This window comes from Coloeus monedula (assembly GCF_965178545.1).
Source record: "Coloeus monedula genome assembly, chromosome: 7".
Lineage (NCBI taxonomy): Eukaryota > Metazoa > Chordata > Aves > Passeriformes > Corvidae > Coloeus > Coloeus monedula.
In genome coordinates, this window is record NC_138787.1 from 17165628 (window position 1) to 17184853 (window position 19226).

General features: G+C 35.6%; 1 protein-coding gene across 34 annotated transcripts in view; it reads left to right on the plus strand.

Moving 5' to 3' along the window:
- The window catches only part of TTN (titin), a 245121-nt gene that overhangs the window by 80006 nt on the left and 145889 nt on the right, over positions 1–19226 (plus strand). For 22 of the 34 annotated variants that reach the window (XM_082285106.1, XM_082285116.1, XM_082285134.1 and 19 more), the window contains 33 exons: positions 197–484; positions 630–908; positions 994–1272; positions 1371–1649; positions 2191–2478; positions 2637–2924; positions 3438–3728; positions 4414–4701; positions 5695–5787; positions 5911–6193; positions 6448–6625; positions 6982–7071; positions 7154–7421; positions 7519–7779; positions 8326–8535; positions 8643–8720; positions 8831–8857; positions 9419–9466; positions 10312–10368; positions 10504–10581; positions 10852–11103; positions 11730–11822; positions 12361–12438; positions 13124–13192; positions 13820–13906; positions 14147–14209; positions 14459–14524; positions 14875–14955; positions 15512–15589; positions 16232–16309; positions 16796–16879; positions 17187–17285; positions 18453–18530. In XM_082285106.1, the coding sequence (XP_082141232.1) occupies positions 197–484; positions 630–908; positions 994–1272; positions 1371–1649; positions 2191–2478; positions 2637–2924; positions 3438–3728; positions 4414–4701; positions 5695–5787; positions 5911–6193; positions 6448–6625; positions 6982–7071; positions 7154–7421; positions 7519–7779; positions 8326–8535; positions 8643–8720; positions 8831–8857; positions 9419–9466; positions 10312–10368; positions 10504–10581; positions 10852–11103; positions 11730–11822; positions 12361–12438; positions 13124–13192; positions 13820–13906; positions 14147–14209; positions 14459–14524; positions 14875–14955; positions 15512–15589; positions 16232–16309; positions 16796–16879; positions 17187–17285; positions 18453–18530 (5157 nt within the window). The remainder of the gene's footprint in view (positions 1–196; positions 485–629; positions 909–993; positions 1273–1370; positions 1650–2190; positions 2479–2636; positions 2925–3437; positions 3729–4413; positions 4702–5694; positions 5788–5910; positions 6194–6447; positions 6626–6981; positions 7072–7153; positions 7422–7518; positions 7780–8325; positions 8536–8642; positions 8721–8830; positions 8858–9418; positions 9467–10311; positions 10369–10503; positions 10582–10851; positions 11104–11729; positions 11823–12360; positions 12439–13123; positions 13193–13819; positions 13907–14146; positions 14210–14458; positions 14525–14874; positions 14956–15511; positions 15590–16231; positions 16310–16795; positions 16880–17186; positions 17286–18452; positions 18531–19226) is intronic. The other 12 variants (XM_082285129.1, XM_082285130.1, XM_082285131.1 and 9 more) reach the window with 9 other exon arrangements.

Below are 19226 nucleotides of genomic sequence, written 5' to 3' on the forward strand. Positions count from 1 at the left end.
AAAGATTGTTAATGAAAATTCCAGCATATCCTTAACCATTGACTATTTTTCAAGTACTTAGATGTGTCAGAGTACATTGCCAAAGCAGATAGAGCAAAAGAAAGGTCACTAATTCTATTATGCATGGAGAACTTCCTGCATTTTAAGAACCCTGTATGGTAATTTTTATTTTATTTTTATTTTGAAACAAATGCAGATCGTATTATACCTCCTTCTTTCACAAGAAAACTGAAAGAAACATATGGTCAGCTGGGTTCTTCTGCTGTACTGGAGTGCAAAGTTTATGGGTCACCACCTATTCTGGTTTCCTGGTTTCATGATGGACAAGAGATTACCAGTGGAGAGAAATATCAGGCTACTCTTACAGACAATACCTGTTCTCTGAAAGTGAATGGACTTCAGGAGTCTGATATGGGAACTTATTTGTGCACAGCTACTAATGTAGCTGGCTCTGATGAATGCAGCGCATTTTTGAGTGTTAGAGGTCAGTATCAGTAAGAAGTCAGAATCAGAGGGCCCAGATTTATTTTCAGAAAGACATCATTTTTTCTTTGTTGTATATTTCTGATTACTGTGATCTTCAAAAGAAGTTCAAACGTACTTCTTCTCTGTTTTATTTGTGTGCTTAGAACCACCATCTTTTGTGAAGAAACCTGAACCACTGGATGTTTTTTCTGGGGCAAACATAACCTTTACTAGTATCATAAAAGGTTCCCCCCCACTGGAAGTTAAATGGTTCAGAGGCAGTGTTGAGCTAGTACCAGGACCCAGATGCAATATCACCTTGCAAGATTCAGTTGCAGAACTGGAGCTGTTTGATGTACATCCACTTGAGAGTGGAGACTACACCTGCCAGATCTCTAACGAGGCAGGGAAAATCTCTTGCACAACCCATCTTTTTGTCAAAGGTTTGTCCAGACTACTGCTTCTTATGCTTCTAAAGATGATCTCTTGGCTTTATTTAATTTGTTTTCTTCCTGTTGTTCATTATAGAACCAGCCAAATTTGTGAAGAAGGTGAATGATTTAAGTGTAGAGAAAGGGAAAAATTTAATCTTGGAATGCACATATACGGGTACTCCACCGATTTCAGTGACATGGAAGAAAAATGGAGTGAAAATAATGCACTCTGAAAAGTGTAGCATCACCACTACAGACACATCTGCCATACTGGAAATCCCTAGCAGCAAACTAGAAGATCAGGGGCAATATTCTTGTCATATTGAAAATGATTCTGGGAAAGATAATTGTCATGGTACAATCACAATACTAGGTGCGTCAAGCCAGCATCACTTCAACAAGCCTTATTTGAACTACTAATGGTTATCATGCAATATCTTTTTATGCTAATGGTGTGTCTTTGTCCTTCAGAACCACCTTACTTCATTACACCCTTGGAGCCAGTGCAGGTGACTGTTGGGGATTCTGCATCCTTACAGTGCCAGCTTGCTGGAACACCAGAAATGATTGTGTCATGGTACAAAGGCGATACAAAGCTGAGAGGAACTGCTACTGTGAAAATGCACTTTAAGAACCAAATTGCTACTCTGGTTTTCAGCCAGGTAGACAGTAGTGACAGTGGGGAGTACATCTGCAAAGTAGAAAACTCTGTTGGGGAGGCTTCTTCATCATCTTTGCTTACAGTTCAAGGTGAATATTTCAATTTTAAATATAGGGAAACGGCCTACTTTTCTTAAATACGCCTTGCTATTTTGAAAAACAACAATTGCCTCTTCTTCGTAAAACACTTTACTGTTTCTTGATGCGTAAAGTACCCTGTGGGCACTGTCTTCTACTAACAAAGGCCTGCCAGTAAAGCTAGTCGAAATATGGCACTTACTGACCACAGCTCTTCTGTAGTGTTACAAGTGTCTGTATCTTCCTTCCCTATTCGGGATACTGCTTTGATTGTTTCCAATGTCAGCAGTCTGGAGGCTCACTGGGTCTAAGTGAAGGCAGAATGATTACCTCTTTTCCTGCAACCATATGCATAGGGCTCTTGACATCAAGTTCAAAATAAATTATATGCTCTATAAGAAAATTGGAAAACTTTAATTGGAAGTTATGAGCAAAAGTCCACCATACTCTCAGTATATAACTCACAGTATACTAGGCAGTGATTATTGGCGAGTGCAGCAATAGTTGCGTGTCTTCTGAAAGACTTCACTGTACAATACTTGTTTTCTTACAGAGCGTAAACTTCCTCCTTCTTTTACACGAAAATTAAGAGACGTTCATGAAACTGTTGGCTTACCAGTTGTGTTTGATTGCGGCATTGCTGGCTCAGAACCTATCGAAATATCTTGGTTTAAAGACGGCGCGCGTGTGAAAGACGACTACAATGTTCACACGTCCTTTGTAGACAATGTAGCAACTCTCCAGATTTTGAAGACAGATAGGAGATTTATTGGGCAGTACACCTGCACAGCTGCCAATGCTATTGGGACTGCTTCTTCTAGTGGCAGGCTTGTCCTTACAGGTTGGTGGGCTGTGAAATATTTAATGGAAATGTCTTAAAAATAATTTTTGCTTTATATATGGATTTAATGTTGTACAAGAGATTCTTATTTCACAGAGATTTTTAAGATTAAAAATTGAGATTTTTAAGTGATGCTTTTTATTTCTTTCACTCTTCAGAAGGGAAGACTCCTCCATTCTTTGACATCCCACTTACATCTGTGGATGGCATTATTGGAGAAAGTGCTGATTTTGAGTGTCACGTTTCTGGAACACAGCCCATTAGAGTCACTTGGGCAAAAGATAACCAAGAAATTAGAACAGGAAAGAACTATCAGATCAGTTATGTAGACAACACAGCCCATTTGACCATCTTGAGAGTTGACAGGGGGGATTCTGGAACATATACATGCTATGCTAGCAATGAAGTTGGAAAGGACTCTTGCACAGCTCAACTGGCGGTTAAAGGTACTGAATAGATAATACATTGTGTCTACATTTTTCTTCCTTCAATTATAAAGGAAGTTGGCCTTATTACTGCAAGATACGTTTGAGAAAACTTTTGTGATGTAGCCTGAGAGTACCTATCTGGAGATACCTACGAATCTTTTAAGGGAACTAGGAAGGGTCACTAACAACAATGGGAGGAGAAATAGAGCATATTCTTTGGCCTACTTTCTTAATAGGCTCTAGACTCTTTCTTTCTTAAGCTTGACAAAACTCTTGGGGTTTTTTAAATGGTGTGTGATTTAAATCAATGTGAGAGAAATTTTTTTTTCCAAACAGAAAAATCCACTGTGACAGTGACTGTAAAAGCAAGATTCCTGCTGTTTATCTTAGCATAATTTCACTTTAAAAATATATCCAGTTTAAATGAGAGTAAATATAAATTCCCCAATGTTCAAATTTTTCTTGCAGCATTGTCTTTAGGATTTATCATCACAAGATAGATTCATGGAAATTATGTTCTTTTTTTTACAGAACGAAAAATTCCACCTACTTTTACTAAGAAACTATCTGAAGCAGTAGAAGAAACAGAAGGGAATGAACTTAAACTTGAGGGTCGTGTTTCTGGCTCTCAGCCTTTGACTGTTGCTTGGTATAAGAACAATCAGGAAGTCCATTCAAGTGCTCACTGTGAAATATCTTTCAAGAACAATACCCTGCTTTTGCATATAAAGGCTGTAGAGCAATCAGATGCTGGTTTATACACCTGTAAAGTGTCCAATGAAGCAGGAAGCGTATTGAGTACATCTTCCATTGTTATCAGAGGTTGGTTGAAGTCTTATTTTTCTTTGCTTCCTGCTTTTCTTTGTTTGATGTAGCTGCAAGTATATAGCTTCTCTCTAATGAGCTTGTTTTACTTAACAGCAGTGATTTGTCCAGAGATGGACATACACCACAAAGTCAAGAAATTATTTTATTTTTGTGATTATTTTTTTCAATGAGAAGCTTCTTTTTCACTATTTCCTATGACTAATTTAAAGTGAACATTGAAGTCTTTGTTACATTTCTGTTCAATTTTAAATCATTCTCTTTCCATGGAGTAATAGGGGGTTTGTGCAATGAAATCTAAGCTTAGGCAGTGTTGACACTGTGTTGTGGTAGCATGACACTTCATCAGAACAGTCTTACAGGAAATTGCAGGTATTATTATTTCTTTAAATATTTTTATATAGTTTTGCAGCCTAATAGTGCTTTAGTTCTCATACTATTTTTTGCATGTAAAGGTTCCTGCTGAGGGGATAAAGATATTTCTTGCATGTTTATATAGGAAATATGCTGTCATGCTCTCTTGATATTTATTCCATTTTCTAACATTATGGTTGACATCCTGAGACTTCTGCTTATCCTCCTGCATTCCTTGCCATCACCTTCTTAGGAACTGCATGTACCTCTCTCTTATATTCTTGATCATACTTTCCTGAGTATTCACTGAAGCATTTTCATATTCCAGAACCTAAAAAGCCTCCAGTTTTTGACCAGCCTCTTCAGCCAGCAGCAGCAGAGGAAGGTGATACCCTACAGCTTAGCTGTCATGTCCAGGGATCACAGCCAATCCGAATTCAGTGGCTGAAGGCAGGAAGAGAAATAAGAGCTTCAGATAGATGCAACTTCAGCTTTGCTAATGGAGTAGCTCTTCTAGAACTTGCTGCAGTTACCAAATCAGATTCAGGAGAATATGTATGCAAAGCTTCAAATGCAGCTGGCACTGATACTTGCAAATCTAAAGTGACAGTCAAAGGTACAGTAACACGAAGAAAATAAGGGTGTATGATGAAAATGTCAACCAAAACTCTATCCCACTTTGTTTTCTGTGGAACAAAAAAGTTAATAATCTAACAACAAACAATTAGTTACTTTTACTTCTTTTTAAAACTGTAGAATCTAGTAAAACAGAGTATATACAATAATTTATATATCAATAGTGACATAAATGCTGAGATCAGTGGCAAACCAACAGCACATTCTTATCAAAAAGATTAAGAATTTGTTTTCTAAATCTAAACACTAAATTTAACAAAAATGCAAGCTAAATGGGTGAAATTACTTTGACATGCATGTTTTATGGAAAGCATGTGAAAAGTGGTGTTTATTAAGGAAAATATAGAAGGAATTTGATTGAGCATATGGCCTTAGAGGATAATTGTTTCAAGACTCTTAAAGACATTTTGACCTTTTAGCTGAAAGTAAATGGAGTCTAAACATGAGTCCTTCTGTGTAGGTCTTGCTTTACCATTGCATAAAGGACACAAGAGTCCAGCAGTATGTACAAATAGTCTCTTTCTCACTACGTGAGTAGCCACTAGGCTATGTAAAAGAAAAGCAAGAGAATTTAACAGACCACTGATAAAAAACTGCAAGGAATTCTTAGGGCATAATACCCAGAAGTAGACTGAAAAGAGAAAATCTCACTAAAAATGGATCTATTTTAGAAAATGAGGCTTTTTATTTGCATATCCACCTATGGATTTGCATCCATGGAGAGTATAAATAGCCTGACTGAAGTAAATGAACAGCACAATATGGTCCATTGTGGACAGTTTCATCTGGAAAGCAAACTACAAGTTGTTTAAAACAGTATTAAAGTATTTTGCATTTTTACCTCTTGCACAGTCTTCTGTTTCATCTCAGGAATTAATTTCTTTTTTACAATTGCTGCAGAAGTATCAACACTCATGAACATAAACTATTACATGGAGCCATCTGTTATAACTGTCTGACTCTGTTTTTTTAGAAAAACCGACAGCTGCTCCAGCAGTTAAGAAAGCAGAAGTGGAAGGCAAACTTTATTTTGTGTCAGAGCCTCAGAGTATCAAAGTCATGGAAAGTAAGAACTCTTTTCAAAACAGTACATTGTCTTCTATTTGCCCACATCTTTTTGTTTGAGATGATGTACCAGTGTCATAAACAACTGGAAAGACTTATCTTCCTCATTTGCATCTTTCTGCAGAGACCGTTGCAACATTTATTGCAAAAGTTGGAGGAGATCCAATTCCAAATGTTAAGTGGATGAAGGGAAAATGGAGGCAACTCAACCAGGGAGGCCGCATTATAATCCAGCAGAGAGGAGATGAAGCCAAACTAGAAATAAAGGACACAATAAAAACTGATTCTGGCATGTACAAATGTGTAGCTTTTAACCAACATGGTGAAATTGAGAGGAGTGTAAATCTGCAAGTTGAGGAAAGAAAGAAAGAAGTAGTTGAAGGAGATCTCAGGGCAAAACTAAAAAGGTATATTGAAAGTTTTTATAGATTAATTTGCAACCAGCACAGAAGAAACTTTTTTGGTTATACATCTGAGAACAAGATATAATTTAAAAATATTCATTAAATAGGAATAACTGTACTGAAAATAAAAGCCCCTGACTAGACTAAGCTGAAGGATTCTACTGCACAGGGCAGCTCTAAGCTGATTCAATGTTTCATTAAACAGCTTTCTGGGAATGAAATGCTGTATTGTTAACTTCTGTTATTGATTTGATTAGCACTCCGACAAAAACAAAAGAGGAAGAGCAACCTATTGATATCTTGGAACTTCTCAAAAACGTAGATCCCAAAGAATATGAGAAATATGCTCGCATGTATGGAATTACAGATTTCCGTGGCCTCCTGCAAGCCTTTGAGTTACTAAAGCAAACCCAAGCAGAAGAAAGTCATAGATTGGTAAGATACAGTGTGACTTCAGTGTTGGGTCTCCTAGGAGTAATATGTTTCCCTTGAACAGACATGGTGGCCACACTCTGAAGTTATGATGTGTGCATGAATTTCTGGTTCCTCTTTAGATCTTTTACTGGCAGGTCTCAATTTCTTGCATGCTCAAATCCAAGAAGAATAAATGGGCCTTCTGGCAAAGTAGGTTCTGTCTTCATAACTTGACTGCAATTGTTAGAATGGGAAGATACACCAGTTACAGTAGAGTTACATAAAATCTGATGTAGGAATGAATACTGTGTTGGATAAAAATGACAGCTTGACATTTAGTATCCTTTAATATTTGAGTATATTCTGCATTTTTGTAGGAAATTGAGCTCACAGAAAAAGCTCAAAGGGAAGATCAGGAGTTTGATGAACTCGTAGCTTTTATTCAGCAACGACTCACACAAACAGAGGTAAAACATTTTTGGACTGATTTCTGAAATATTCAAACCCATAACAGGGAAGTTGAAATTAACTTAAACTAATATTTTCCAGCCTATTACTCTGATCAGAGACATTGAAAATCAGACGGTTTTAGCAGATGAGGATGCTATCTTTGAATGTGAGATTAAGATTAACTATCCAGAAATTAAACTATCATGGTACAAGGGAACCCAGAAACTGGACTCCAATGACAAATACGAAATTAGAATTGAAGGTGATCGCCACATACTAAGAATTAGAAACTGCCAGCCTGAGGATCAGGGAAATTTCAGAATAGTGTGTGGACCACATATTGCCAGTGCCAAGCTAACTGTGATTGGTAAGTGTACTTCTGAAGTATATATTTGAATTAGTTAACACTTTGTTTATTCCACTCTCTGATCTCTGTTAAAATGTATATTTTAAAATGCTAATAGAACCTGCAGTAGAGCGGCATCTTCATGACACTACTTTCAAGGAAGGAAAAACATGCACACTGACTTGTCAGTTCTCTATCCCAAATGCCAAGTCTCAGTGGTATAGAAATGGGAGACCTATTAAGATAGGAGGGAGATATTCAACACAAGTCTCTGACAAAGTGCACAAACTCATCATCAAGGATGTTAGAACAGAAGACGAGGGACAGTATACCTGCAAGCTTGACAGTCTAGAAACAACAGCAGATCTGGCCATTGAAGGTTTGTAAAGAATCTCTTTATTACAATAGTGACAGACTGTTTCTGGAGGTTTCATTAGCAGAACAAATGGAAATAAGAAGTATTTCTGAAAAACAGATTCCCAAACTTGGAAACGGACTAAATAAGAAATTTTATTGTCCTTTCTCTTTGAATACTTGTGTAACTTAGTATTCTTGACTAAACCATGATTAATAATGTCCTTTTGCCCACAAACAATCTGAGTTGTACTAGCTTCTATTTTCTTTGGGACTCTTATATTTTTCTTGGACTTTTCTTAATTATTCTTTAGTTTCCTTAATGGCTTCTCTTACAAAATGTATCTGCGCAGCAATCTTGTTATAGTTGTACTCTTATGTCTTCTAATCTTCATTCTTATACATAAAACTTCATAGAAGATGGAATCCCCTTTTCTTTATTTTTTCAAGATCTATTGGTATTATCTCATTAAAATTTAGCTACTTTGATGACAACAATGAGAAGGATTCAGATAAAGTAAATGCCAAGGTGGTGCATAACAATTGATGTATTTTTTGTTTCTAAAAACAGCGGAACCAATTCAGTTCACGAAAAGCATACAGAACATTGTTGTGAATGAACACCAGTCTGCGACCTTCGAGTGCGAGGTGTCTTTTGATGATGCAGTTGTGACGTGGTATAAAGGCCCCACCGAACTGAGAGAGAGTCCCAAGTACAGCTTCAGAAGTGAAGGTCGTTGTCATTACATGACTATTCACAATGTTAATGCAGACGATGAAGGTAAAAATGCATGGAACATTTGTGCTAGTGTCATTTTTTATCTGATTTTTTTTGTCTGGTTTTAAATGATGAAAGAATATAAATATCAACATTCTTGGTTGCTGCAGGCGTGTATTCTGTAATTGCTCGTCTTGAACCAAGAGGAGAAGCAAGAAGCACTGCAGAGCTCTATCTGGTAACCAAAGGTTAGCAAATTTTCTAAATACATTTGTGATCACAACTATGTGTAAATTTGTTTGAAACATGATTCTGGAAAAATCAATAGTCCTAAAAGAAATCTAATATTCCTTTGCAGAAATCAAATTGGAGTTGAAGCCACCAGGTAAAGTTCTCAAGCAAGACTGGCACAAGATCATGTCTATACTCTGTCATAGAATTAAAGAATCGCTCTGCTTTTTTATTATTTTCAAATCTTTTTTTCCTAGAGTTAGAGTAAGTATAACCTACATCCTGAAAAAATATTCCTCATCTACAGACATGTGGAACTATCATTCTCATAAATAGTGGCAATGAATACTGAGATAAATCCATACTCAGTGACATTAATAAGGACACTATACTGTACAAATGGAATGCCACATTCTCTAAAACACGCAAGTTTATTTTTGTTTGAATTACTAAGGAACAGAACAATGAAGATGTACCAACTAATAGATAGGATCCTCTCTGTGCAACTGAAAAAAAATAACCAAGGAGGCAAAATAAGTAACAATTATCTCCTTATGATAAGTAGTGGTCCTCTTTTATGAAAGTTCTTAAGAGCCTACTCCAAATGTTACAAAAAGAAAGATTATAGCACCATCAACTACTATTCTTGAGGAGAGCATATTGAAATTTTTATTAGAAGGATTTATTAAGTCAATTAAACATTTTGATTTTCTAGATGTTCCTGATGCCAAGGTTGCAGTTCCACCTCAAAAACCAGCTGAAGGTAGGGTAACAAATCATACTTGTTCCAAATCTGCACTGAAGCAGAAGGCCAGTGGGAACCTCAGAGAAAAATCATAGCTCAGTTATAAGATCTAGTTAATTGTCCCTGTGAGCAACACTTGACTTGGATAGGCTTCTTTGCTGTGTGGAAGGTGAAAACTCTATACAGGTAGTGGTAGGAATTAATTTAATTCTCTTAGAAAGAGTCCTTTCCATCATGCTTCCCTATCAGTCTATTGTTCATTTGATCTTCCTTTGATTTCCATCTTCCTCGGTGATTTTGGTTTTTTTTTTAATTTTCACCTCTTCTTTTAGTCACAAAAATATCTTTTAAACAAGCTGTCTGAATTACTGCTTTTAAAAATACATTCTTTTAAAGCCATACGTTGGATTTCATGTTTATGGCAAATGGTCTCTCCCCAGGCTCTGTTTTTGGACTACAAACAGTATTTATACTTCTGTTAAACCCAGTAGCTTACTATAAACCTCAGCAGTTTAAACTTCTTGGGTTTATTTCCAGGATAATTTGGTAAATGCTTGCAGTGGCAGCAGGAGGGGAAAGATTTGATATTTAGATGAATTGCCATCAGCAAAGATAGGAGAGTGATGGCAGCAATGAAAATAAAGCTGAGGACATTCAGGGTTCAAATAAAGGTAGACAGGGGGTTCCCACTCAAAATATATTTATTCAGCTGCTGTAAACTGTCAGAATAAGCACCATGTTTGCTTTTATTCTGCAGCTGCAATAAAATCTTAACATGTATTTTTCCAAACCAAGGCTTTTCTTCATTTACAAGGAAATATCAAACTTAAATTTTGTTTTAAATATTTCATTTTTCCTACAAGCTGCCCCTATTCCTATTCTTCTGCCTCTTGTTCCACCTCCAGAGGAGAAAAAGCCAGGTAAATGTCCTTACAGTATTTGAATAGTGTGTTCATGTTTCATTATGACAGTTGGGTTTTGAATTTTTGTTTGTTTGGCTTTTTAGGGGTTCTTAATGGGTTTTAATTTAAATTTTTAAATCTATTACTTTTAAGCAGAGAGAAAGGTTCCATTAAAGAAAGTCCCCCAAAAGGTGGTTAAAAAAGGTCCTGAAGAAGTCCCACCACCTAAAGGTAACTTTTTCCTTTTTTTGAAAACTTTTTCTAAAAGAGTAAAATCACCTTGTTTTTTGTTTTGAAATAACTTGAATTTACCACAATTGTTTGATTTCTGTCTGTATGTTAAAAACATACATTTAAAATCCAAGCTGATTGTGACTGCTTAAAAAATAGTCCCTTCTTTAAACCATCAGTGAGGGTGAAATAATTTCATTAAATGGGAGCATCCAATATGCATTGCAAATTCCAGAATATAACATGAATAATCAATATATTTATTTTAAGTTCCTGAGGTACTACCAGAGAAGCCCAAAGAGATCAAAATAACATCCATGGCAAGGAGAGAAGAGATACATGAAGAAAAGAAAATACATGAAATACCCAAAGAAATTTATGAAGAATGGGAAGAAGATTATGGCGAAGACCATGACTATTATGTCAAGGAAGAAGGCTATGATGAAGGGGAGGAGGAATGGGAAGAAGCTTATGAGAAAAGAGAAGTGACTTATGAAGAAAAAAGAATAATTCATGAAGAAGGTATTTGAATTATGTCATTTTATTTCCTCTCATTTCTCATATTTATTATTAAGCCCCCAACATTTTGAACTAGGCAGCATTATTTTTGTTTTTGTTAAAATATCTGGAACCATAATATGCTGACAAATTTTAAGTGACACTTGATGATAACACAAGATATCACAAGGTATGGATGCAGATAGTAATGGATACATTAGAAATTCATTGCCAATGAACTTTGCAGATCTTTAAAACTTAATATGCGTTAGTAGTAGTAGGGTATGTGTCATTTTTAGTTTTTTGCATATTTCTTCTGTCATTTTCATATGTTCTAGATAAACTTGATTTACTTAAATGTTTCACACATTTCTTGATTGATGTTAATGGCTGTATTTTGCAATTTCTTGCATGCTATAACTGTCTTGGGGATTAGTAACATGTGTGCCTCTAGGAACAGAATTTGGCTTTGATGAGAAAATATAAAACTTGAAAATAAACAAAACATTTTACTTCAACAATTGGATCTCCAAAACTCTCTGTGTGTTTTTAAAATTCATAAAATTATAATGGCATAACAAACTCCTTTCTGTCTTCAGAGCCTTTAGATGACATATTTTTATCACTAAGTAATGTTATTGTTTTTTAAGTGACTGAAGTTCCTAAGAAACCTGTGCCTGAGCGAAAACCACCAGCAATTACAGCTGAAAAGAAGGAAAAGAAGGAAGTAACTGTTCAAAAAGGTATGACTTTCCCACAAAACTAACAGGAACATGCAGATTAAGATCTCTTATGCATCTTCTTCAAGCTGAATGATGCTGATTATTCACATTTCATTGGAAAGAAGAAAATTCTCTTTATGTTAGACAGCAAGATGAGCAAGGCTCATGGCAACCCTTTCTCTCCTCCCACCTCATACTTCTGAGCTCTCTGCTCAGTTTTGGTTGAATGAAAACACAAATTGATGGTAAAATCAAACTGAGCTTCAGTTATACTTTCTTCTCCCTGGATATTAGCCTTGAGCACGGGTGTAACTTTTAAGCCATTAAATGCTGCCCTTCTGGGAAGTGTTCTCCATTTACATCACTTCATATCTCTCAGGGTAGGGTGGGCCTCATTGCCACTACTGTTCACCACAGTAAACAATGCGCTGAACAGTGCACAGGATGCACAAGGTTTATAACATTCTAAACAAAAAAAAGGGCCAGTTCTATCTGGTTTCTGTCCGGAAAACAATTTGCAAAATTACTTAAACAATAAACCTATCTGAATTACTTGCAGTTGTCAAGAAACCTGTTGATGAAAAAGTGGAGGTAACAACTCAGAGAATTGCAGAAGAAAAAGTCAAAAGGACTGAGGGTAACTACTGTTTATTATCTTAATGTCATCTTTCTATGAAAGTTGTGGATTTTGTTACTAAGCTGATCTGCATATGCTTTGTCTTTATTTAACATGGTCTGATCAATTTTTCAGTCTTTGAAACATCTCATAAAAGCTTCTGCTGAATTCTTTAAAAAGAAGATTAAAATCTTTTCAGGGGAAAATAATAAATGCAAATATTAACTACCAATGCTTTAAGAAAGGAAGCGTGTATAAAATTGCACTGGGTGAAATAGTGTGCTTCACTCTAAGCTGTAGATTAGTCTGTCTTGCTTAGATTTCCATCTTGTCCCATCTACCAAGATGCCTTGGTTAATTCTTTCGTTATAAAACAAAGATGCACCCTTATTCTCTTAGTAGCTACGTCCTTTTGTATGGCATTCCCCATTCCGCAGCAGGATTCTGCCAGCTGCAATTCAGGAAGTGTCAAGAAATGACCTGTATGCTAAACGCCCTGAGCTACCCAGCACCTTTAGAATGTAGCAATAAAAAGAAACAAACACATTCCTTATGTTGCTCTGTGTGATTCCAAGAAGCCTGACTTACCTGCTGAGTTAGATTGACTCGTTTGTTGTATTTTCAACATCATTGACAGATAGCTGTAGACTTATTTTGATCTCTTTGCTAAATATTTGACTGAGTAACAAAATTCTAATGCCAACAGTTACCAAGAAAGTTCTGCCTCCAAAACCTACACCAATGGTCGTTGAGGAAAAAGTTATGAAAAAGGAAGGTACAAATCAGCATCTCTGAATTGCAGTTTACTTTTTTTTCCAGCACCCTATGTGTTTCTGTGCTTCTTTTGAATATGTGGGCCTGTGTGTATGTATCTGGATCCATAGCAGTAGTCATGCTGTGACTACTCAGTGTTTAATTAATATGTCCACCATGCTTTTGTTGTTTATAAAGTCTGTTTTTAACGTAGTTGTGGATAGCCTTTTGCTTCTTGTTTAAAGAACCTATGGTCACACTGCAGCGTGACTTAGCTTTGTCTTCATCAATTCTGCTTGCTGGCCTATCCTTACGTAATAAACATAATTGTGCCCCTATGCCCAAAAATATCTTTGAAGAACCACCTCTAGAATTCTTTTGATGTACTATTTCCAAAAGCCCATGCATGCATTTTGTTTCAAATATTTGGGTTAAAGGTGTCTGTGTCTATAGTCTTTAACAAATACTGAATATTCTACTTGCGTGCTCGTTCTGTGTTCAGTATTTTAGAATGTGAATACTGACTGTCTAAATATGTCTAAGACTTTAATGTTCAGTACAGATAAAGATTTGATAAAAACTCACATGCTGACTACCAGTAATGTGGATCTAGAATATTAAATACTAAAACAAAGTCCTATCTTTAAAGTACCAACAGTAGAAACATGGACTGTTTCAGAAGAAAAGATGTCAGTTTCTGTCCACAGAGAAGAAGAGTATTCATATGATGTTACAGGTATGTACAAAACCAAAAGTATGTGCACCCAAATCAAAACAATCAGTCCTACTAGACTTTCTTTTGATCTATTTTTATGTATGGCAAATTACATATTTAGACACATCATATACTTGTCTTTCAGTATGCCTTGCTTTTTTTTGTCCATTGTGTTATGTAGCTTTACTTTTATTTAGTTTAATAAATGGAAACTTTTTCAACTATTTTATCTTAATATTGTTTAAATACTTCTCTTTGAAGAGCCAACAGAACATGAGAAAACAGTTGAAGAAAGATTCTTTGAAGCTGTTTACCCAGTTGAAGGTAGTTTGATTAAGGACAGAAGTCTAATCAATATTTGTTTGTTTGTTTTAATTTGAATCAAAATTCATTGTGAGATTTGCACATGCTGTCCATTTCCTGGTTTAAATTTTTTTACATATTTACATGTGGGTTTCAGGGATGATTGTGTACTGGACACACACATAGTATCTTCTTAAATTTTTTCGGATTTACTATGGACATTGATATTTCCTATCTCAACATTTAATATCTTTAAAATTCCTATTGTAGCACATAAGGAAGTTGAGGAAGAGGAAGAAGTCATTTCTACAGAACTGGAGATCTCTCATGTTGAAGGTGAATAAAGACTTTGCATCAACATCTGCTCCGTTTTTCTGAACTTTCACATTATCTGTCTGTAACATTGTTTACCGAAGGATAGCATATCAGAACTGAGATTTCAATTTCTCTATGGCTCTGCTCTCAAAGCTTCAAGTCCTACTGCAATTCTATCTTATTCTTCTTCATCACTGCTTTAAATAATTCTTGTAATAGCTTTTCATGAGATGGGTTTGTTTTATCTGTTTGATAAAACAGAATAGTTTTTGGCTTATAGTGTTTGCTTATACACCATGTTAAGAGTAGCCTACTCTGGTTTACCAATTATTATAGCTGTGTCCTAAATGATCACCACCTATCTTTTAAAGTGCCTGAGACACCAAAGAAGCGTGTTCCAGAAGAAAGAAAGCCTGTTCCCGTCCCTAAAACAGAAGCTCCATCAGCTAAAGGTATTTCTACTGCTCTAGTAAAAAAAAGAAAGAAACAAAACCCAAACAAATATTCTTTTTTTGTATTATTTTTCATGTTTTCGTGAATACATTTAAGAATTTACTCTCTATGTGCCTTTGTTTTTGCGCTATCTCTGTATGCATTATTTGATTTTGAACTGTCTCCATAGCACAGTTTCAGTTTTTCAATTGCGCTGTAACTTAGCTTACAGCTTCAATTTGTCTCAGCTTCTTCTTCTCTTTCTTAACAATCTTTTGCTTATTATTTCTATTTGTGTGGCTTTTGCTGGCAAGTGTAGGGTGTTTTTACTTCAAGAGAGTCCCATGATAGGTGCTAGTGCAGTGATTTTAACATAGGAGTTTTATACTGTATCATAGTGTCTTTCCTGTATAGTCCACATTTGTCCAAAAGGCTGTATGTTGTATTGTGTTGGTTGCAGTGCTCAGCTCCTTGTCCAGGCCCTGTGTTTGTTGTATAAAACAACCTTGGATTACTCAAACCTGGGTCAGTGTTCCAAAAACTAAAGATGTCTTACTTTAACAATGTTTTCCAAAGTGCCTGAAGTCCCTAAGAAAACTGTTCCAGAAAAGAAAGTTGCTGTTGTTAAAAAGGAGGTGGCTCCCCCAGCAAAAGGTACAGCATCTTTTGAATGTGGGCTTTTGTCTTCTTTTCCTAACTTCTCTTATGTTCTCAACATAAGCATGTGATAAATGTAATCTTTTTGTGTTCCATGCGTGAACAGGTCTGTTCTCATCTAAGAGATTCAAACACCTTAGAAAGATTACTTAAATGAATTTTGATACCTTTAGAGTTTTTGACGGGCCTAGAAAAACTGCCTGAAGAAAAAGTACATGCTCCTTTTCCCAAAGGAGAACATCTGCATGCCAAAGATACACTTACTGATGGAGTGTACACTACTTGTTGAGTTTTATTTTTCTATTAGTCTGTATGTAAGCATGTTTGTGTTAGAATTAATATTTTATGTATAATTCTCTGTGCATCCCTGAGAGTTTTTAAGACCTGGTAATATAGTCGAGCAGCTCTTTCTTCAGTTAAGAAATCAGTCTTAAAGTGTTTGATAGTCTTCCAGCAACTGGTTTGATTTTGGTTTTTATCAAACGTGTTGCCCTTGTCATATGTCTTTCTATGTTAAGTGTATGAATGTGTTATGTGGTATGTCTAGATATTCTTATAAATGGATTAATGAAATCTATAACACTTAATAAATCTTTGAAATTTAGAATTCAGTTGTCTTATATTTTATGTTTTTTTAAGTGCCAGAGGTTCCTAAGAAAGCTCCACCAGAGAAAAAAGTTGCTGTTCCAAAAAGAGAGGAAGCTCCAACACCTAAAGGTACACTTAAAAAAATAATTTTCTTTTCTTTTATCTTAAACATCTTGTTTATGTCAAATTTTGGGTTTGATTGCTAAGTTAATCAGGTTTTACTTGTACTTCAGCCATGTTAAATATGTATCTTTTGTGTCAGTTTTGTGTATAGGTGTGCTATAGATTTATTCTTAAAACACTTGTTAATTTTAGCTAACGATAATTATAATTAATATCTTTGAAGTGCCAGAAGTACCTAAGAAACTGGCTCCAGAAGAAAAAATGCCATATGTTCCTAAAGTAGAAATTCCCTCTGCAAAAGATACAATATAGCTCACTTTAATATCATTTATTGTAGCCTTTAGAACATTGCATTTATCTCAACTTGATCAGTTGTCATGTTTGGTAAGCAAAACATGACCATGTGTAATCTTTTTAAACAACACATTTCTCTTACATGATGCATTTGCCAGTTTTTACTTCAGAGGTTCTAAAACAAATACTGTCTTTAAGTGCCTGCAGTTCCTAAGAAACCTGTCCCTAAAGAAAAAGTATCTCCTGCTGTTCCTAAAAAACCTGAGGCTCCTCCAGCTAAAGGTATGCTTTACAGTAGAATACAAGAATATGCCATCTCTCACCTTCTGTTTATATGTTCTGTACTTAGTCATTGATTCGTGCTTCCCCTGTGAGTTCTGCTGTTCTGATTTAGACAATGAATCATTAAGTATGTTGTATCTCTTATGCAGTACTTATATAGTATTCTTGCTAAATATTGAATCTCCATTATATGTTATGTGCTCAGTACCCTTAAGCAACTCTTTGGAAAACTAGAATTAGCATTTTGAAACTATGCTTTCACAATGGAATTGGAAAAGCACACATTTAATATCATTGTCTTTCAAAGTGCCTGAAGTGCAGAAGAAAGCCAGTTTTGAAGAAAGAGTACTTATTACAGAAGAAAGAATATCTGTTGCCATTCCAGAGGAAATCCCATTACCTGAAGGTACACTATAAACAGACAATAGTGAGAAATTTGTGCTATGTCTACAAGTCTGTTGCTCTAATATCAAGATCAAAATACACCAAAAATTTTTTCATAGTTATCTTGTATGAGTTTTGTGTTGAACTGCAGGCAGGTTAAAAGCCTCCTAAGTGCCACTTACAATTTCAGTCTTGAATGTCAGGATCCCCCCGCATCAACAGGAATGGAAACTACTACTGAATAAAATGGTCTTCAGATCAGGGGCTCATAAAATTGCTGTAGCAAATATGGATGTATTGTTTAATTTAGACTCCAAAAATTAGAGCTGTGACCATCCATTTGTCATTTTCTCTACAAAGCTCTCTGTAGCCCTGAAGATAAAATACTGCTTCCCTCTGCAGTGTCAGCTTCTCACCAGCTTTCAGTTCACCTTCTCATGTTCAGGAACGATTGAGATCAGTTGTTTTAAGTTAGTATAATTCTGCATAATGTCTGCTTCAAGATAACTGAAATCAGCATTTTGTCTGTTTTTATATCCCATTAATAAATACCCATTAATAAAGTAGTAAAGACAATTTGCACTTTCCTTTAAAAAACCATAAATGAATTTTTAGAAGCAAATTTGGAATGTCTATCTAAAACACAAACTTGCACATACACATCCATATGGATACATGCAGTGCTCATTTCTGTTTGTCTCCTGCAAATTAACCTTTTCTCTGGAAGTAGTTGATGTTTTCCCTGACACAGTCACCTTTGTAGATGAGTACATGCCAGGATTTCCTTTCAGTTCTTGACCTATCCATCTCATTTGTTCCTCTCCTCACTTTCACACAGTTGGATCAAGGAGCAACCTCTAATTCTTTCACTCTTGTTTTCTCCACCTGAGTTGTCGTGATGGGGAAATTTGGGGAGCTGAGGCATTCTATTGAACTGACAGTTGACCAGTGAATGGTATTAGATACAAAAACACACAATGGGGTGCATGGGACATGGACAAACGACATAATTTAGAGCAAATAATACATATGTATGTGCACAGCACTTTCTGTATTTTATGCATATCTTTGCATATATTATCATATAGAACTTCTAAGAATTGATCTTCATCTTCTTTATCCATCAATCCCTCCTTCTCTCCATCTATCCATCCACCAAAAATACTAAAACAAATAATTTTCCTTAAAGAACCAACAGTTGAAGAATGGTCTGAAGAAGAAGCAGAGGAAGTATCTATTTCCATTCACAGAGAAGATATTTCTGAAGGTACGACAACAATTCAGAAATACTAGGCAAAAAAGTAATTTTTGCTCTATACCAAATAGACAGTTTGGATTAATATCTCCATTATTCATAAGGAAAAAATTACTACTATATCAATATGTTTTGTAACTTATAATTTTGAATTTTAATGTCTACAACTTCTGTTACTTGCTTTTGAAAAGTACAGTAGCTAATCCTGTTTCAATACAGTGAAAATAATAGGTTATTTCTTTGATAGTGAGATCTATCAGGCCCTCTTTTTGTTTACAAAAATCCTCTGCAGGAAATTCCTCTTCCACCAGGTTGCTTGGATGAAGTAAATGTTCTTGAGAATACCATGGTGCACTCAGATTCCTCAGATAATTTAATTGTAAAGTGACTATATTGTTTCCACCTGTAAGTTTATTGGTGGTAACATAATACTGGTGAAGGACAGTAACACTGACTGATTCAGTTTCTATGATAAGTGACACCACAGAAAGATTTTTCCATGGACATCTTTAGTCAAGGAATTTTCTTGGTATTTGGGAAAGAAGGTATTTCAAAATGGACAAATTTCAACATTAGTGGACAGAGTAATGGACTGAGCATTTTCAAATTCTACACAAATACAAGATGAGAGCTCAGTCTCTTGTTCCATTTAAGTTGCTTGGAGTGTTTCTATTGGCCTCAGAGGAAGCAGGATGGCTTGAATATGTA